The sequence below is a fragment of the Fistularia commersonii genome, chromosome 21 (genome assembly GCF_037954325.1).
Source record: "Fistularia commersonii isolate RoL2024-O1a breed Wild chromosome 21, RoL_Fcom_v1.0, whole genome shotgun sequence".
NCBI lineage: Eukaryota > Metazoa > Chordata > Actinopteri > Syngnathiformes > Fistulariidae > Fistularia > Fistularia commersonii.
The window spans coordinates 8,504,196-8,521,115 of record NC_141304.1 but is presented as its reverse complement, the minus strand read 5'-3'; the positions used below and the strand labels follow the sequence as shown (position 1 = coordinate 8,521,115).

General features: G+C 37.5%; 1 protein-coding gene across 20 annotated transcripts in view; it reads right to left on the bottom strand.

Annotated features, from left to right (window-relative positions):
* The window catches only part of plekha6 (pleckstrin homology domain containing A6), an 84,373-nt gene that overhangs the window by 38,336 nt on the left and 29,117 nt on the right, over window positions 1-16,920 (bottom strand). For 16 of the 20 annotated variants that reach the window (XR_015107788.1, XM_086168594.1, XM_086168598.1 and 13 more), the window contains 5 exons: window positions 16,000-16,083; window positions 14,627-14,741; window positions 13,815-13,919; window positions 12,026-12,098; window positions 7,256-7,356 (listed from right to left, as the gene is read on the bottom strand). Coding sequence is in view for 15 of the 20 variants with exons in the window: in XM_086168593.1 (XP_086024719.1) it covers window positions 7,256-7,356; window positions 12,026-12,098; window positions 13,815-13,919; window positions 14,627-14,741; window positions 16,000-16,083 (478 nt within the window). In the remaining 5 variants the exon portion in view is untranslated. Of the gene's footprint in view, window positions 1-7,255; window positions 7,357-7,431; window positions 7,571-7,702; window positions 7,760-12,025; window positions 12,099-13,814; window positions 13,920-14,626; window positions 14,742-15,999; window positions 16,084-16,920 lie in introns of those variants that run through there. The other 4 variants (XM_086168605.1, XM_086168608.1, XM_086168604.1 and 1 more) reach the window with 3 other exon arrangements.

Here is a 16,920-nt window from a genome sequence, read left to right as displayed (position 1 = left end):
CAAAAGCAGCCCTCATCACTGACCGGTATGTGTATTCTCTCCACTCCTTGCTTGTTACGTTGAGCTGACATGGCTTTCTTCATTACGCAGTCTTGTCTTATCTAAAAATCCAACTTAAAACTGTCAACGTTGTCATGTAGACACAAGGGATAATCCGCATGCCAATCAAGTACCACCAACATTGTTTTGGTTTGCTTATAAACATGTTCTACAGAGATACATAGAAGGTAACTATGTTGCGGCCTCTAGGACCACTTTAGAATCTGATGTGGAATGTTCTTGTATGAATACCTTTTGAAACTGAATGTTCTGGAATCTAAAATGCAAAGTAATAACATAGATAGCCATGAAAATTGCTATTACTACAGAAACTTCATTTTACCATTCTGCCACGTAAGATTAAGTTGCGTTAAAAAAAACAACAAAAAAAAAAACTATTCATATAGTGCTAATTCGCATTGATGTTATCGTTGAGCAATGAGAGTGCAGCGAACTGAATGGAGACAGTGACTGCTGGTGTTCTGATCCCCATTTGATAAAGCACACTCAAATTAAGAGTAGATATATAAAAGAGTGGTTTGCAGATCATGAATTGTGTCTCTGGATAAGTTCATTGTTTTTTTTGATACAACACTTTTTAAGTAGAGTTAAGGCTAGACAAGTGTACTTTTAGTTCAAATGTGAACTCTATATTTCCAGATGTCAGTACACAAGTGCATGTTCTCTGGCTTGGGTGCAACAAGTTGTGGGTGGCTACTATTTTAGTACAGACTGAATGTTCCCCAGAGCTGAATAATCAGCAGTTTCTAAACAACCCTGCGGCTTTTTAAGTTAACTTCATTGGTTACTTGCGTTCCAGTGTTCCATGTTAATTCCCTCGATATCTATTAAATTAGTCTGAGGACGATGCCCTGCTCTCACAAGCTGGAAAACTGACAGTGTTGATCATTTTGGACAGAGATGTTTGTGCACCATAATTGACATTCCCAGTGTTCACATGATTGTCACAAAAATGAAATCAAACAAATATGAACGATATATAAAAATAAGAATGAAATGTAAATATATCAGATATTATATCCATCCATCCGTCTTCTGCCAGTTATCTTGCTGGTCGCGGGGTGCTGCAGCCTATCCCAGTTGTCATTGGGCAAGAGGCGGGGAACACCCGAGACTGGTCGCCAGACAATCGCAGGGCCACATACATAGACAAACAACAATTCACTCATTCAGGGCAATTTTCCCAGTATTTTCAATTCAATCCAATTGAACCAGGGTCCTTCATGGTGTGAGGCTAAAGCGCTAACCAATGCGCCAGCATGCCAACTAGATATCATTTTAAATCTAAATATAATCTTCTTCTCCTTTCGGCTTTTTCCTTCAGGGGTCGCCACAGCGAAACAACCTCCCCCATCCAACCCTCGTCTCTGTATCCTCCTCTCTCACACCAACTATGCTCATATCCTCTCTCACTATGTCCATAAATCTTCTCTTTGGTCCTCCTGCCTGGCACCTCCAATTTCAGCATTTGTCTACCAATATGTTCACTATCCCTCCTCTATACATGACTGCACCATCTCAGTCTGGCTTCTATGACCTTCTCTCTAAAACATCTACCATGTGATGTTCCTCTGATAGACTCATTCCTGATCTTATCTGTCCTTGTCACTCCCAAAGAGAACATTACCATCTTCATCTCTGCAACCTCCAGCTCTGCTTCCTGTCTTTTCCGTCATTGTTACGGTTTCTATGCCATACAGTATCGCTGGTATCATCTCTGGCTTGTACACTTTTCCTTTCATTTGGGCTGATAGTTTTCTATCACATAGTACCCCTGACACTTTTCTCTCCCCATTCCAACCTACTTGAACCGGTCTCTTTGCCTCTTTTCCACACTTTCGCTGCTCTAGACTGTTCACACCAAATAACTGAAATCTTCCAATTTCTTGATCTCCACTCCATGTAGCTTCACCGTTCCCCCGGGTTCTTCTCATTCACACACATATACTGTGTCTTTCTAGAACTAACCTTCATTCCTCTCCTTTCCAGAGCATACCACCACCTCTCTAGATTTTCATCAACCTGTTCTCTGCTCTCACTACAGATCACAATGTCATCTGCAAGCGTCATGCTCCATGGAGATTCCTGTCTAACCTCATCTGTCAGCCTGTCCATCACCATTGCGAACAAGAAGGGGCTCAGAGCTGATCCTTGATGGAGTCCAACCTCCACCTTGAACCTCCCTGTTACCACTACAGCACACCACACCACTGTCTCACAGCTAGCATACATGTCCTTCACCAGTCTAACATACTTCTCTGCCACTCCAGACTTCCTCATACAACACCAGAGTTCCGCTCTTGGTACCCTGTCATATGCATTTTCAAGGTCTACAAGAACGCAATGCAGCTCCCTCTGGCCTTCTCTGTACTTCTCTTTTAGCATTCTCAAAGCAAATACTGCATCTGCAGTACTCTTTGTGGCATGAAGCCATATTGCTGTTCACAAATGCTGACTATTGCTCTCAGTCTAGTTTCCACAACTCTTTCCCATAACTTCAAAGTATGGCTCATCGCCATTTTATCCCTTTATCCCTCTAAAGTTGCTGCACTTCTGCACACCCCCCTTATTCTTAAAAATTGGCACCATCACACTTCGTCTCCATATCTCAGGTATCTTCTCACCCTCCTGTAAAATAATCTAGCTAGAAACTCCACCCCTGCCTCTCCTAGACACTTCCATACTACAAAACTGCCTTTCTACTCTTCATTCTCTTCAATGCCTTCCCCACTTCACTTTTACAAATATCTGCTACTTTGTGGTGTACAATAGTCACCTCTTCTACCCTTGCCTCTCTTTCATTTTCCTCATCCATCAGCTCTTCAAAGTACTCTTCCCATCTTCCCATCACTCTTCTAGCATCCGTCAATACATTTCCCTCTCTATCCTTAATCACCCAGACCTGCTATACATTCTTTTCATCTCGATCTCTGTGTTTTGCCAAACTGTATAGATCATTCTCTCCCTCCTTACTGTCCAACCGAGCATACAAGTCATCGTGCGCCCTTTGTTTTGCCTTTGCTACCTCTGTCTTGACCTGATGCTGTATCTCCCTGTACTCCTGTCACTTCTCTTCAGCTCCACTTCTTCTTTGCGAACCAAATTCCTCTGTACATAGTCCTGCACTTCCTCATTCCACCACCCAAGTCTCCTATCTACTCTCCTTCCAGATGATACACCAAGTACTCTCCTACCTGACTCTCTGATCACATTAGCTGTAGTTGTCCAGTCATCTGGAAGCTCTACCAGACCACCCGGAGCTTTCCTCAACTCCTTCCTGAAAACCATACAAAACTCCTCTCTTTTCAGCTTCCACCACTTTGTGCTCTGTGTTGCCCTTGTCTTCTTGATCTTCCTTGTCACCAGAGTCATCCTACAAACTACCATCCTATGCTGCCTGGCTACACTTTCACCTCTGTAGTGGCATAGCCACGAACAACATAAAGCATCACACCTTCAATTTCCAGTTTCAGACTCATAAATCTATCTGACAATCTTTCTCCTCCACAACATTCCAATCAAACTCCTCCTTCAAGATAACTCCTACTCTGTTATCTTCTTGTAAGTACCATGCTAGTACAACTTAAAGCCTGCTCCTAAGCTTCTAGCCTTACTACCTATCCACCTGGTTTCCTGGACATAAAGTATTCACCTTCCTTCTCTGCATCATGTCGACCATCTCTCCATCGACCATCTGTCAGTACCATGATAGTACGACAATCAATAAAACATTCTATCTAAATGTAATATAAATTGAAAAAAAACTAAACAAAAAATATACATGATGAATTTTTGCACCAATTTTAGGGTGCCCATGAGCTGATGGCTATTTATTTCCCTAAAAGACTGTAAAACACTGCACTTGATAAAAACATCACGTGTTATATTCTAAAATTTAATAACACTCTATATGTACATTGTAGTTTATTGACAGGTATGTCCCAATGATGTACTCGCGTTGTCTGACTGCAACCCTCATGTTACATGATCTATTTTATTTGACAAAAAACAGGTACAGATAAGCCCTGGAGCTCCATGTCATCTCTACATGCTTTTATAAGGTTGATGACATGGTTGTTGGTTAGTTTACTGCACTCTGGCAGCTGAATTAGAGCAGAAATCCTCAAAAGAACCCTGCTATATGTTTGTTATCATTATGTAAACAGTACTAACTAGGGATTAGGGTGTTCAAACATGGGAATGTTTCCAAATCATTATTTTTTTCTTTAGTACATAAAACATTTTAATGTAATGCACTGCTAATATTAATGGCTAATAATGTGGATTTTTCAGCTCAGGAGCCTCTAGATGAGTAGTTGATAGGCTGATCAGGCAACTTTTGCTTTTCACATGTGGGGAGTGCAGTTTATGCAATAAGTGTATACCTCTGCTCATGAAACCATGTGTAACAGCAGAATCCAGAAGTCAGTGCAAATTGGGTGTAAGTATTTTGTTATTACAGACATCTGCTGCAGGAGACACATGTTCAATTCAACATGATAGCTAATGATTTGTTTGTTTTCTTTGTTTTTTCTGTCTTTTTTTTACATATTTATTTATTTAAACAGCTAGGCATGCCTTTCACCGAATTTCCAAACCCAAACCAAAACTATAAACGCATCTTTTGTTTCAAGATTTCTAAATCATAAAAACACACAAAATGTTACTCATAACATGACAAGTAGAGAATTTTTGCATTAACCTCAAAGGGATCTTCAATCACTTTGTAATACTATTTCTGTTCTCATAATGCAAACACGTGCTGTTGAGAGGCTGTTGTCACTTCTTGCATTTCAATAAGCAATACTGGGTTGAAAAAAAAAGCCAGAAGCATTTCCTTTTGTGATGACACAGAAAGCAAACCATTGTGTGCATTAGAGTCTAATACCAGTTTTAATTATCTACAAAGTAAAGAGATTTGGAAGCTTTTGAGGCATTTTTTTCCTTGCTTTTTGCTTATTCCCTAAATTAATTTGGGTGTATTTCCTTTGAATACGTCATATGTGAAAGGGGCTTAGCAAGCACTGAAGGGGAAATATGACATGCGTGTTTAGTCTACTAGTTCTGAGTGACTCTGTTGCTGTGGGGTGGTTTTACCAGTGTTGACTGCCTTTTACATCCGTTCTATGTATACACACACTAGCCATAAATGTTGAATGCCCTGATGCCAGGTTCTTTGGTTTAACTATTCTACAAGCAAAGGTTTAATCCAGGGGGATAAAGTTATTTTTGAGACAGATTTCCATCCTTGTTCTTTAATGTTTTGTGTTGTGTGGGTTTTGACAGCTAATGACTGGCCCCACTCTGTCCTTGAACAGCCCACTGCTGTATCCTTGATTCATCTCATTTTGCAAGGACGAATGTGTTTCCTCTGATTTGTCAAATCAGGAATCATCCTTTTCGGCCTTACAGTCTGCTCTTAGAACACTTCCTTTTACAAACACATGTCTCAGGCTCTTTAATTAGTCTTTTCTGTAAATATCTCTTTATTCTATGAATTTTTATATTTGCCTTGGATATATTTATATACTTAACCATTTTAAATATATCTATCTCTGATCCTTTAGTACATTTGCACCGTTAAACATCTTATGATCATGCTTTTGAATGCTAAATAATTGACTACAGTTAATATTAACAGTTTCTCAGTATTGGAACTGGACAGTAAACAGTACTAAGTGTCCAGTCACGAATTTTAGCGACACTCACCCCTGGCAGGCTGTAAAAGCCATACTAAGTATATTTGCACTGGCAGGAACTTTGTGTGTGTGTGTGTGTACACAATAAATACATGCAATGGACTTTGTTCTTAGCTCTTTTAGTATATTGGAAGGAAGACTCAATGGAGGCAGGACTAAATGTTCTGAAAAGTGAGGAGAAGCCATACAGACAAACAGAGAAGCATGAAAGAGCACGACGTACAAGAAGGCAATAAACGGCGAGAGCTGTCATTTTCTGTGCTGATGCAAAGGGAGAAACAAGGCTAACTTTCCCAATTATATGTGGCTATACTCAGCACATTCAGACCTGTCTAACCCACATTACATCTTCTGTCAGGTAGCACTGTAGAGATGTTGCTTTTGGAACCGCCTTTATCTCTGACTGTCAGCATTGCTGATGTGATTCATCCACATCTGAGTATACATGCCCTCAATTTAGCTATCAGAAAGGGAAATAATACTTCTATTCTATTTTGGGATTGTTATTTTCATGACTTATAAAAAGTGTAATAGAGCAGACTCATAAAATAAAGAAGTTTGATTTGCAGTTATACATTTCTGATCATTTAATTTGCTTAATCTTATTCCACTAATCCCAATGTCAATAGTGCTGCACACAATTCTTTAGTCACTCATTTATTTTATTTTTTTTACTGGACACAGTTTTTTCTCGTACCAGCTAAAATAGAAATGCTACCTGATCTAGCAGCTGCAAAAATGTGATTTGTTGTTAAAAAACAAAGCAAACAACAGTTACCTGTATGCTCATTTTCTATTAATCTATGCATTATGTACACACCGGTCTTTCTCTCTTTCACACACACACACACACACACACACACACACACACACACACACACACAGCAGATTGGTATTATGTTATTGCCCAATGCAACTCAAAAGGACAACATTATCAGATAGATATTGAGATTCTATGCCAATGTTTTGATAGAGAAAATTTGTCACGAAATGGTGTCAAGAATTAGGCTAGTCCCAAAGACAATCTCCAAGGTCCTCTTTACCGGTCATAAATAGCATCATGTGACTTGTCATAAAAAGTCAGATTCAATTTGTCAGTCATAGCCAAACACCCCCTACGAAAGCTGCAGGTTATTCAAACATTCAAATCCTTATCGATAAATTGTTCTTCTTTTCTTTTTTTTCAAAGAGCAGTTACATCTACAAGATTGCTTCAAATATTTGAGAAATAATTAATTTGTTTCACTAAGTGAATCAAATACCTTTTAGGGATGGTACTTAGGAGGTTGTTATTTCTTGGTACTTTATCTGTTTACTATACAGGACCTTCATAAATATGTTTTGTCACTGCTACACTCATTGAAACCAATTAGTATCTAGTTCAAGCACACTGGCAGGGAATTTGGATTTCTTGTGCCACTTGCAATCCCTAACATAATAGCAATTTCACACAGGCCTCCCAGCGCCCTCTGTTCCCCCATTAGCATGTTACTGACCTTAAAGGCGAACTTGCGAGTGATGTTGTCCGAAGGCTCCACTACTCCTATCCGGAAACTGAGCAGAGGTAAACTCCCTAAGACCGTGTCCTCCTTCTCATCTGTGAAAAGGGAAAATGAAAACATGAAGGCATCGGGGGGAGAATCAGAAGAAACATATGGCACACGAGGCTCACATCTGTAGGATACAAGACAGCAAAACACAGAATGTTATCAGTGTTGCCCTCCTCTTGGCTCAAACTCTTCTCCCACGGTGACAGCTTCCTAGAATAGATATCCATTATAGTCCGAGGGTCCCTGTGATAAGCGGCAGTAATGGCTTGCACACACCAAAATCCATTGGCCGTAAATAGGGGCACTGTAGAGGAATGCATCCTGAATAATGGAAGAAGGCATGAACATTTCAGCAGTATGAAAAGGGATACACTCCTCTCTGTGTGCTCCTACCTCTTATTCATGGCCATAGCTCTTCTCCGACACTGCCACTGACTGGTGTGTTTATGTGTGGGTGTGTGAGAGAGGGGTGGAGAGGGAGGGAACACGGTAGATAGAGAGAGCACACCAGCTAGGGAAGGGAAGAGGGAGGGAGCAAGGGGGAAGGGCTGGTACAATCATACAATATGCCGATCCCTGCTCTGTGTGTGTGTGTGTTCATGTGTGTATGTGGGTGTGTGTGTTTGTGTGTGTGTGTGTGTGTTCATGTGTGTGTGTGTGTGTGTGTGTGTTTGTATACGTGTGACAGATAATGATCAGCCCATGTGACTCAGTGCTGCAGGAATTCCAGCCCAGGGCCAAATGTACCTGCTGGTCGTAACCAATGAGATGTTAGCCTCATTCAGGAGCAGGTAATTAGATACAACTTTGTTTCTCACAAACATTTTAACTTCTCATTGTGTATTAATCCATGTCACCACAGTGGACATGTGCAGTAAATGGTAAGTTAGATATAGAAATATATATATATTTATATATATATATAGAGAGAGAGATGGTGTATAGTATATAAAATATTGCTTATTTCTTAGTAGCTTAATATATTTAAATGTGAATATTGTGAATATTATGAATGAAAACTATTGATCTAAAAAAAAGATAAAGCCTGATCTTTTCCCTTATAGCCAGGGAGTGAAAAGGTATGCGTAACATTGTAATGCATGGGGCGACATGGTCCTTCATTACCCCACATTTATATCCATAAAAAACATCCAGCTGTTGGATGCACTCACTGCCAACCCGGCACTTTTTCTTTATCTGAGAATACTGTGTTACAAACAGGTGTTTCTGAACTTGTTGTGCCGTTGTTTCAAACTTTGTAAGAATGTGCTTTGTCACCTGGAACAAACTGGATTCGGCTGGCAAGATACAGACACGAGAAATCACGAAAGTATTTTGTTCACTAGGGACAAATTCAGCCTTGTCCCTGTAATTCTTAAATTTGACAGTCAGCAGAGGTCGCCTCTTGAGCACAATGGCAAACAGGGAGACTGATCAGTTTGAGTGTTCTATCAAGGGAATGTGATGGAACATGCTCCGAAATAAGGTAGAAAGTTACAAACACTTCTCAGTCCCAACCAAATTTTATTTCAAAGTGGCACTATGTGTCCATAGTTTCTGTATTATTTTGCAGGTTGATAAATTGTTTTGGGGCATTTTAGTTGTTTAAATGCAGTTGGATGAATAAAATCTGAATCTAGACAACTCAGCAAAGCAGCTGCAAGAGAGTTGATGATGATTCCTCTGTAATATATTTATTCACATGGACACATGCATCTAACTTGCACTATCATGACCTACTTTTTTTGTCCTGCGGTGGTCTTACACAGCTGTGACTTATCTTATCATGGGTAATGGGAATTGCCCTTACAGAGCAAGCTTATAGTCTCTACTGTTCGTTCCAACCGCTGTAGTCTGGAAAAACATTAGGGTCACATAATTTAGATCAAATTGCTTAAATAAGCTTCTCATCGGAACATTGCTTGATGTGTGTTTTACGAAGGAAGGTAAAGGATGAGTCATTCTCCATGTGTGGTTTGATAACATAACTATTAGCGTCAGTATAAATGAGGTGTTTGTTATAGGGCTGATGAGCTATAATGAAAGAAAGAAATATGTATTTATCCTCTCTCTCTCTCTCTCTCTCTCTCTCTCTCTCTCTCTCTCCCTCTCTCTCTCTCTCTATATATATATATATACAAGTATATCATACATACAGAATATGTATGTATTATGTATGTGTGCGTATATGTGTGTATGTGTGTGCATAAACACACAAACAAACAAAAAACCTTCAGATACATGCATTACATGTATTCAGGCCAGCCAACTGATATACTTTGATGGTGGTAAACAGATCTAAAATAAGCGGTTGTCCACACGTTGCCAATATTGGCATTTAGCAAGACGCATCATGAGTTTTTATTGGCTCAAAGACAGCCTCAAATGAAATTACTGTAATATTAAACAAAAAGCTAAATAACGCTGTAATTATAACTGTTTCATACGACCTCGGACAAAAACTAAATGGTTTAATGGTAACAAAATAGGTCATATAGAATCCTCTGGCGGTGACATTAATTTATTTTATTAAACAGATAATGGTATTCTTTATATCAAAATTGTCACTCTTGTTACAAGTGATGTTGTTTCAGTTTGTGCCAAAAAGTAAGTGAAAAAGTTTTACAAAAAGTAAAACCTAAGGTCCAATTTCTGTAAAACATTCAATAGCAACAGCATCCTCACCTGTATTCCATGTACTGATTAACTAAGTAGCTATTCAAGATAAAAATGATTGTCATCCAAATCTACATTGGTTTAAATAGCTGCATCGAGATAATATTTTTCTGAATTTCCCTAATAAAAAAAAGAAACATACAAAAATGAATTATCAAGTAGAAAAATCAAATTGTTACAGCTAAGGTACCTATTGGTTGGAAATAATATAAAAGAAGTACGAAGATGCATTGATAAAAAAAACAGTCCTCATATCCCATGAATATAATGCAGCTAACAGTGCGGGAGGTCAGTACCCTACCAGCACAGTTAATGTGTCTCATCCAAATTATTAGTATGAAACACAACAGCATTTTCAAATAGACAAGCAGAGAAATAAGATTTTACAAGGTGCTTAGGAGTGGCTTTGAAAATGTGTCTCAATCACAACACACTGGGGAGACTTTAAGGAGTCAGTCAGCTTTGTGATGCATGGCATGAACAACAAAAGTCTAGCACTCCGCTTTTGTGCCCATTTTGTGGGCAATGGTCCTCACTGGCATCGCAATGGCAGTGGTAAATTGCAGTGTCACACATTCCACCCTTTATCACAGCCTCTCTTAAGGCCTTCTTCTCCACAACACAGCTGGGCCAGGCAGAGAAAGAAACTGGGAATCAGAAATACGTGTCCAGAATAGAGAGCGACTTGGCCATAGCAGGAGGTTTTTAAGGACAAATTAAGATGGTGTAGAACAGAAAAGCAAGGATGGGGATAAGTCATGCGATCCCAATCATTGCTCTTTATCTCCTTGTTTAAATGCAAGCAAGAGGATATGAGTGAAAAAAAATCAAATCGAAACAATTTGAAAAAAAAAATGAAATGATGAACATAAGTAAAACAAGATACACATGGATATCATTTTTTGTAGAACATCAATTCCATCTACATGTCCTACTTTCAGTAAAGTCATGTCAAAACACAGGAGGTGCAGCCTCATTTCACTTTGCTCAGACAACTTCCTGCTTTCTTGAGAAAAAAGCCATTGCAGTGACAAGAGTCTTAAAACTCCAAACTCTTCAGATTTTTTGATATCTGTACACTAAAATGCCACAATATGACCCACTCATATTATTTTTAATGGTTTCATACTAACAAGATTTGAAGGTGTTTTTCTTCCTGTTTATAAATATTTGTAATTTAAATTATAATTTATATTTCTTTCCTCACTCTGAAATTATTTTCAAAATATCTAGCTTAACCAAAAATATGGACCCAATCAAATATATACATTTGGTCTTTGAAAGAACTTCCCGCACAACTCTCGAAAATAATTACTTGGTTTTATGGCATTTATCTGTTCCATTTTGATTATGGCTTATGAGTAAAAGGATAGGATTCCAGTCAGAATTACCACTGGCAGCTTCCAAAACAGAGCAGCTCGGAGCTCAGTGACCCATTAATGTACATGTGAGAAATGCCGCTGATGAGCCAATGCACACTCACACATCCCAACACACACAAATAGGCAAACACTGTAGTCTTTGTACGGAGCAGGGGACCGTAAGATGATTCGATATATAATCTGTCAACCATTTTATTATCATTATTATTATTATTATTATTATTATTATTATTATCATCATCATTATTATTATTATTGTTACTATTGTTAGATAAAATATAGCTAGAGGAAGACTGATATATATAATTTTCATTGTCGCACAGGCTACAGCATAACCAGCTGTGCACTATGGCTATAAATAAAAGATGTTCACTCGTAGATACCTTGATTATTTATATGATGTATTTAAATTGTATTTATTTATTAATAGGCAATACGGCCAGGATAGCTGAAAACAAACACTAAATAATAAAAAAAAAGTCTGGCCTGGGATAACAGCATGATATTTTAGCAATTAAGTTATTATTTTGATTATAGGAAATTCAAATGAATTATGTTTCTACACTTAACAAATAATGAGCCTGCATGCAAGCTCTCACTGACAGTTCTTATTTTAGACCAAAATTTCTTGAGTCAATACCATGTCTGAAAAACACACCTTTATAGTAGAACAGACATCTGTCAGAAAGAACGAACCACCTCTTGTTCCACTGCTTCACTCCACTGCTGGCCTGTGGAGACATATATCACACACTCACCATCATCTTCATTCATCTTCATTAAAAACAACTATTAATTGTTCTTTCAGTAATACAAGCAACTAAAATAGAGCAAACAAAACGATTTTGTAAAAGCAAAACTAGCAATATAGGACTCTAGATCACTGGCAATATATTTATAAAAAACAAAACTCAATTAAATTAAATTAAATTAAATTAATGTATGTACCAACGTGTCAATTAACCTTTAAAGGTCACAGTGATCCCTGTTTCAGCTCTGAACTCAACACTGATTTAAAGATGTTTTGTTTACATGATGTGAGCAAACTGTCAGACAGAATCACACAGTCAGTGTGTCCACAGGGCCTGAACAAACACTGGTGATACAGATTATGAGGAAGGCACACGTTATTTCCGTTATAAACGCCCCCTGGCTGATCTGATCAAGTCAATAAGAGAAATAAGCGATATGTTTGCAAAACTGAATTTATAGATTTAGGTCTAACTTTAGCAAAGAAAACCAATTGCTTATTCAAACACAATTTTTTCCAACAACAGGATCATTACAGGCCTTTTTTTGGTGGAGATATTTGCCTTTGGGTTAGTAAAATCTAACCTGAGTTTGTCTTGTGGAGCTCAAAGTGCAGAAAATAAAGAAAATAAAAAAACTACAAGGGAATGGTTAATCTCATTAACCCTTCTCAAAATCATTTCCAGACCTTGGTTTTTTATTGACGAAACAACATCTCTACCCATCTACATGTCATTTTTAATACCAATAGCGTTAGTAGCCAAAATATGTTTCTGGAAGGATTTATTGCAAGAGAAGAATCAGACATTTGATACTTCCAAAGTTTAGCAACTAACACCGGAGTGTAGTTAAATAATGGCTAAATATTTATTTTAAACAGTGAAGTGTTTGCTTTAAGAAGCTATTTTTTTTCTAAACCTAACTAACCCACTACTTTAAATGGTATTTTACATTACATTACAGTCATTTGGCAGACGCTTTCATCCAAAGCGACTTACAAAAAGTGCAATTCAGTCACCGAAGATCCGAAGTGCCAGTATGTTACACAGAACCTCATTGGGATGCTAAATAAAGGGAACAAGCATTTTAACAAACATATAATTTCCTATCTGCACAGGCAAAACTAATGACGCTGGGTTATGAAGCAAGTAACGAACACATTTTTAGGAAAAAAAATCTTGGTATCTGATATTGTTATTAAACTAGCTGTGCTTAGGGAGTATGGAAGCCCATTTATCTGCCAAACTCATGAACCCTCTCTTTGTCAGCATTATTCCCTGCAAGAACATTGACCAATTGAATCCCGATTTGTGTGTGCCCACACCAGTTATTTGGGCCTGGAAGTATAGAAATCGGAAAATAACATTAAAATGTAGTCAGTGCTTCTTCCTATCGAATCTGATCAATGCCTTAAGACCATGAAGCCATTCACCCAATTCCAATCTGTGGCCCTTCATCCTAAGAGAGACCACAAATGCTTTCTTTCCTGCCTGGTCCAAAACATCTAATTTGGTCTTGTGCTTTTCTCCAGCCTGAATTCCATGCTTTTCAAACTAGTCCGGTGTGTATAACCGGGGTTATATTCTTAGACCTATTCAAATTTCCCACAAGTAGAGGGTATTTCAAGACCAAACACAGCAAACAACTAAATTTACCATGCCTGGCCTTCTCCTCTACTGCTGAGATAAATGTTTTACCTGTTTGTACAACCATCCCATTTTGGTGACTTCTGCTTTTGGATTTCTGCGCATAGAGTTGGAACGTTTCCCAAACGTAGCTGCCTTCCTGGGAGTGCGGGATGTCTGGATGTAAGCAGTGACAGAGCATAGAGAGGGAGTATATGTTAGTTATATCTTTGTTGTAGATACAGATGGCACACATAAACTGGAAGAAAAGAAAGACTACTGCAGATTTGGGGAATGTGTCTGTTAAGGGAATAAAGTAAGTTTAAGTGATGGAACCATAAGACAGGGAAACATGCATGACAGTGTGATTATCAAATGATTACAAGCACACAATTGATCCCATTTTTTAAGATATAGACAAAATGAATACATTACTATATGCATAATCGAAAAGGTTTACTCCTGCCTAAATGAGTAAATGAATAAATCTGTGATAAATAAAGAAAGGAAATTGTTTTTTTTTGTTTGTTTTTTGTTTTCCTAAGCAAGTGTTATGTGGGCATGTTTTTATTAGATTTGAAATAACCTTTTTAACCAATTGGGTTTGTTGTATGTGATAATAATTAGGAAGTGTAGTTGAGTCAAGGTTAACGTGATTTGTTATTTAATTTACTTGGCCTTAACTTGATTAAACAGGGTTTAGAGGACAGCATCTGAATGTCTGCAAAGTTTTGCATTGTGTTCCACTAACCAGGTTTTCAAAGAAAAGAATGACAATCATCACCCCCAACCCTGAATCCATATTCCATCATAAATTCTTTCATAGATATGCAAAATGTTTATGTGTGAACGCATTCGTACTTCCAATTTTGTGTGCTTCTTACCCGGGAGTAAGGCTGGGCTTCTTGAGACAGGTTTGACACCATGTTGGTACTTTTCGAGTGGATGATCTTCTCAGGAGGAGTGTTCACCTTTCCATTCATTTCCAAATCACAATGCCTGGATTGCAAAGCAAAATCACTGCATCATCTTATACGTTAAGATTTTTTGTTATTATATATTTATGTAAGGATACTGATTATTTTTTTCTATTTTTTTTCATTTTTTTTTCTTGTAGTTCTGATAGAGGAAGTGTTTCAATAACGGAGAGAAGAAAAAAGAAAAGGAAAAGAAACACAATTAAGTTTCAGGTCTGATCAGCAATTCTGACCGTTACTTGATGAGGACCTCTAGTGGCTGTTTGATAAATGGCTTTGAAAGAAGTACAGATAAAGAGTTGGACAAATCAACTGATAGCTTTGTATGTATGTATATGACATCAGTCACCACAGTTATATTATACAGTTAACAATAATATTAATAACATGACATAACTACTTTTTCTGCCATTTATCAACTATTATAGTGATAACAATAAAAGATACTCAGTTGCTTTACCCAAAATGTTGAAGTAACATTCCTGTAGATTTGTTTTATCTCTCTAATGATTTGCAATTTGATAGGCGTATGTTATTTTCATTAAATACTGTGCTGTCTTATACCTCGACTACAGGAAATCTAAACATCACATCTCCATGGTTTGCCATTGTTTTGCCAGTCTTTGTATTGATCAAATGAATTATGGGCTCACTATGTCCTATAACCTCATATAACATATTGACCCATGGGAGAACTTAATATGGCTGTATAATCTCCCGACTCAATGCTCTGTGAAATGGTATTTTCCTGCCTGATGGCCACGTCTTTGTAAATATGATAATTATAATGCCTGTTGATGCTGCATGTAGCACCGTAACTAAAAATACTTATCTTACTCTTGATGTTTTAATGTAATTGAAAACACAATACTGACAGAGAATAATTCTATAATATGTGTCTAATAGTGTCATAGTGTCATTGTAGTGAATAAAACAATATGAAAACAATGTAACACTAAGAAAATTTGGATAATTTTTATCAGGACATTGATATTTCCTCCACTATGTTTACATTATCTCCTTACCAAAGAGCTAAAATCAGGCAAGGAACAATCTCTGATCTGTCTATGCAACAGTACACATAAATGTAATGAGCAGACAGCCTTGTGGATAAAAACCCTGCACTGAAACCACCCTAGGTGATTCATTGTCTCTTTTTGCATTTGATTGCCTGAAATATTTTGAAGCAAATAGTTGAATAAAGAAAGCTTGTTGTTGTTTGGTGGGGGTGGAATACTGATGGGGGATGCAGCTGATGGTAAACAAGTTTATTAACTTACTGTAAGTAGGTATGGATTGATTCAGGCTCTTCCAGCTGGATGGAGCTCACGAGTGGTCCAGCTGGTTTGCAGAGGTCATGTTGACTGGAAATAGAGGGATGGGAGATGTTAAAATAAAAACTAAAATAGTATGTCACTGTTTGGAATGCAAATACCAATAACACGTGCACATACTACATATATAATAATAATAATAATAAAAATAAATGTAACAGTTCTATTGTATGCCTGTATTTATTTATTTAATTATTTATTTATGTTTAATCAGAGAACCAAAGAATATCCTTTGGGATTAATAACATTCTATTCTATTCTATTCTATTCTATTCTATCAGAAGAAAAAAAAATGGAATTATGCAGAACACATTCTTTAAAAAATATACAGATGTCATCAATATTTTCTATAAAAAAAAGTTTTATTCTGATACATGACATTTCATGCATTCAAGAAAATTTACACCTTTGTTACATGTTGATATTTATATCACCCATATCACACAAACATTCACACACACACAAACACACACAGATATAGAGTTTATTTCAATTGATTTATGCATTTCAATAATTGCTGTTGTTATTTTTTAAAGTTAATTTCATCAATCCTTCTGATGGGATAATATGAAATAAGTGCAGAAATGTAACAGCAGGCGCAGAAGCATAAGGACATCATACTCAGCTGATGGCAAAACTGATCACAAACAGCAGCATTGCAGCTGCAGGCACAGACCTACTTAGAACTATTCACAATCCGCAGTTCCTTCAGGGCTTAACACTCAAATGCTGTGCTGTACGTCCCACTGATTAAAGCTATTTCAATGCATGTAAGTGTGCGTGGCTTCCCTGCACGCATACAGCACAGTCACACTTTTACACACATGAACACACCACATGCCTTCACACTAATAACTGAGGCTTTGC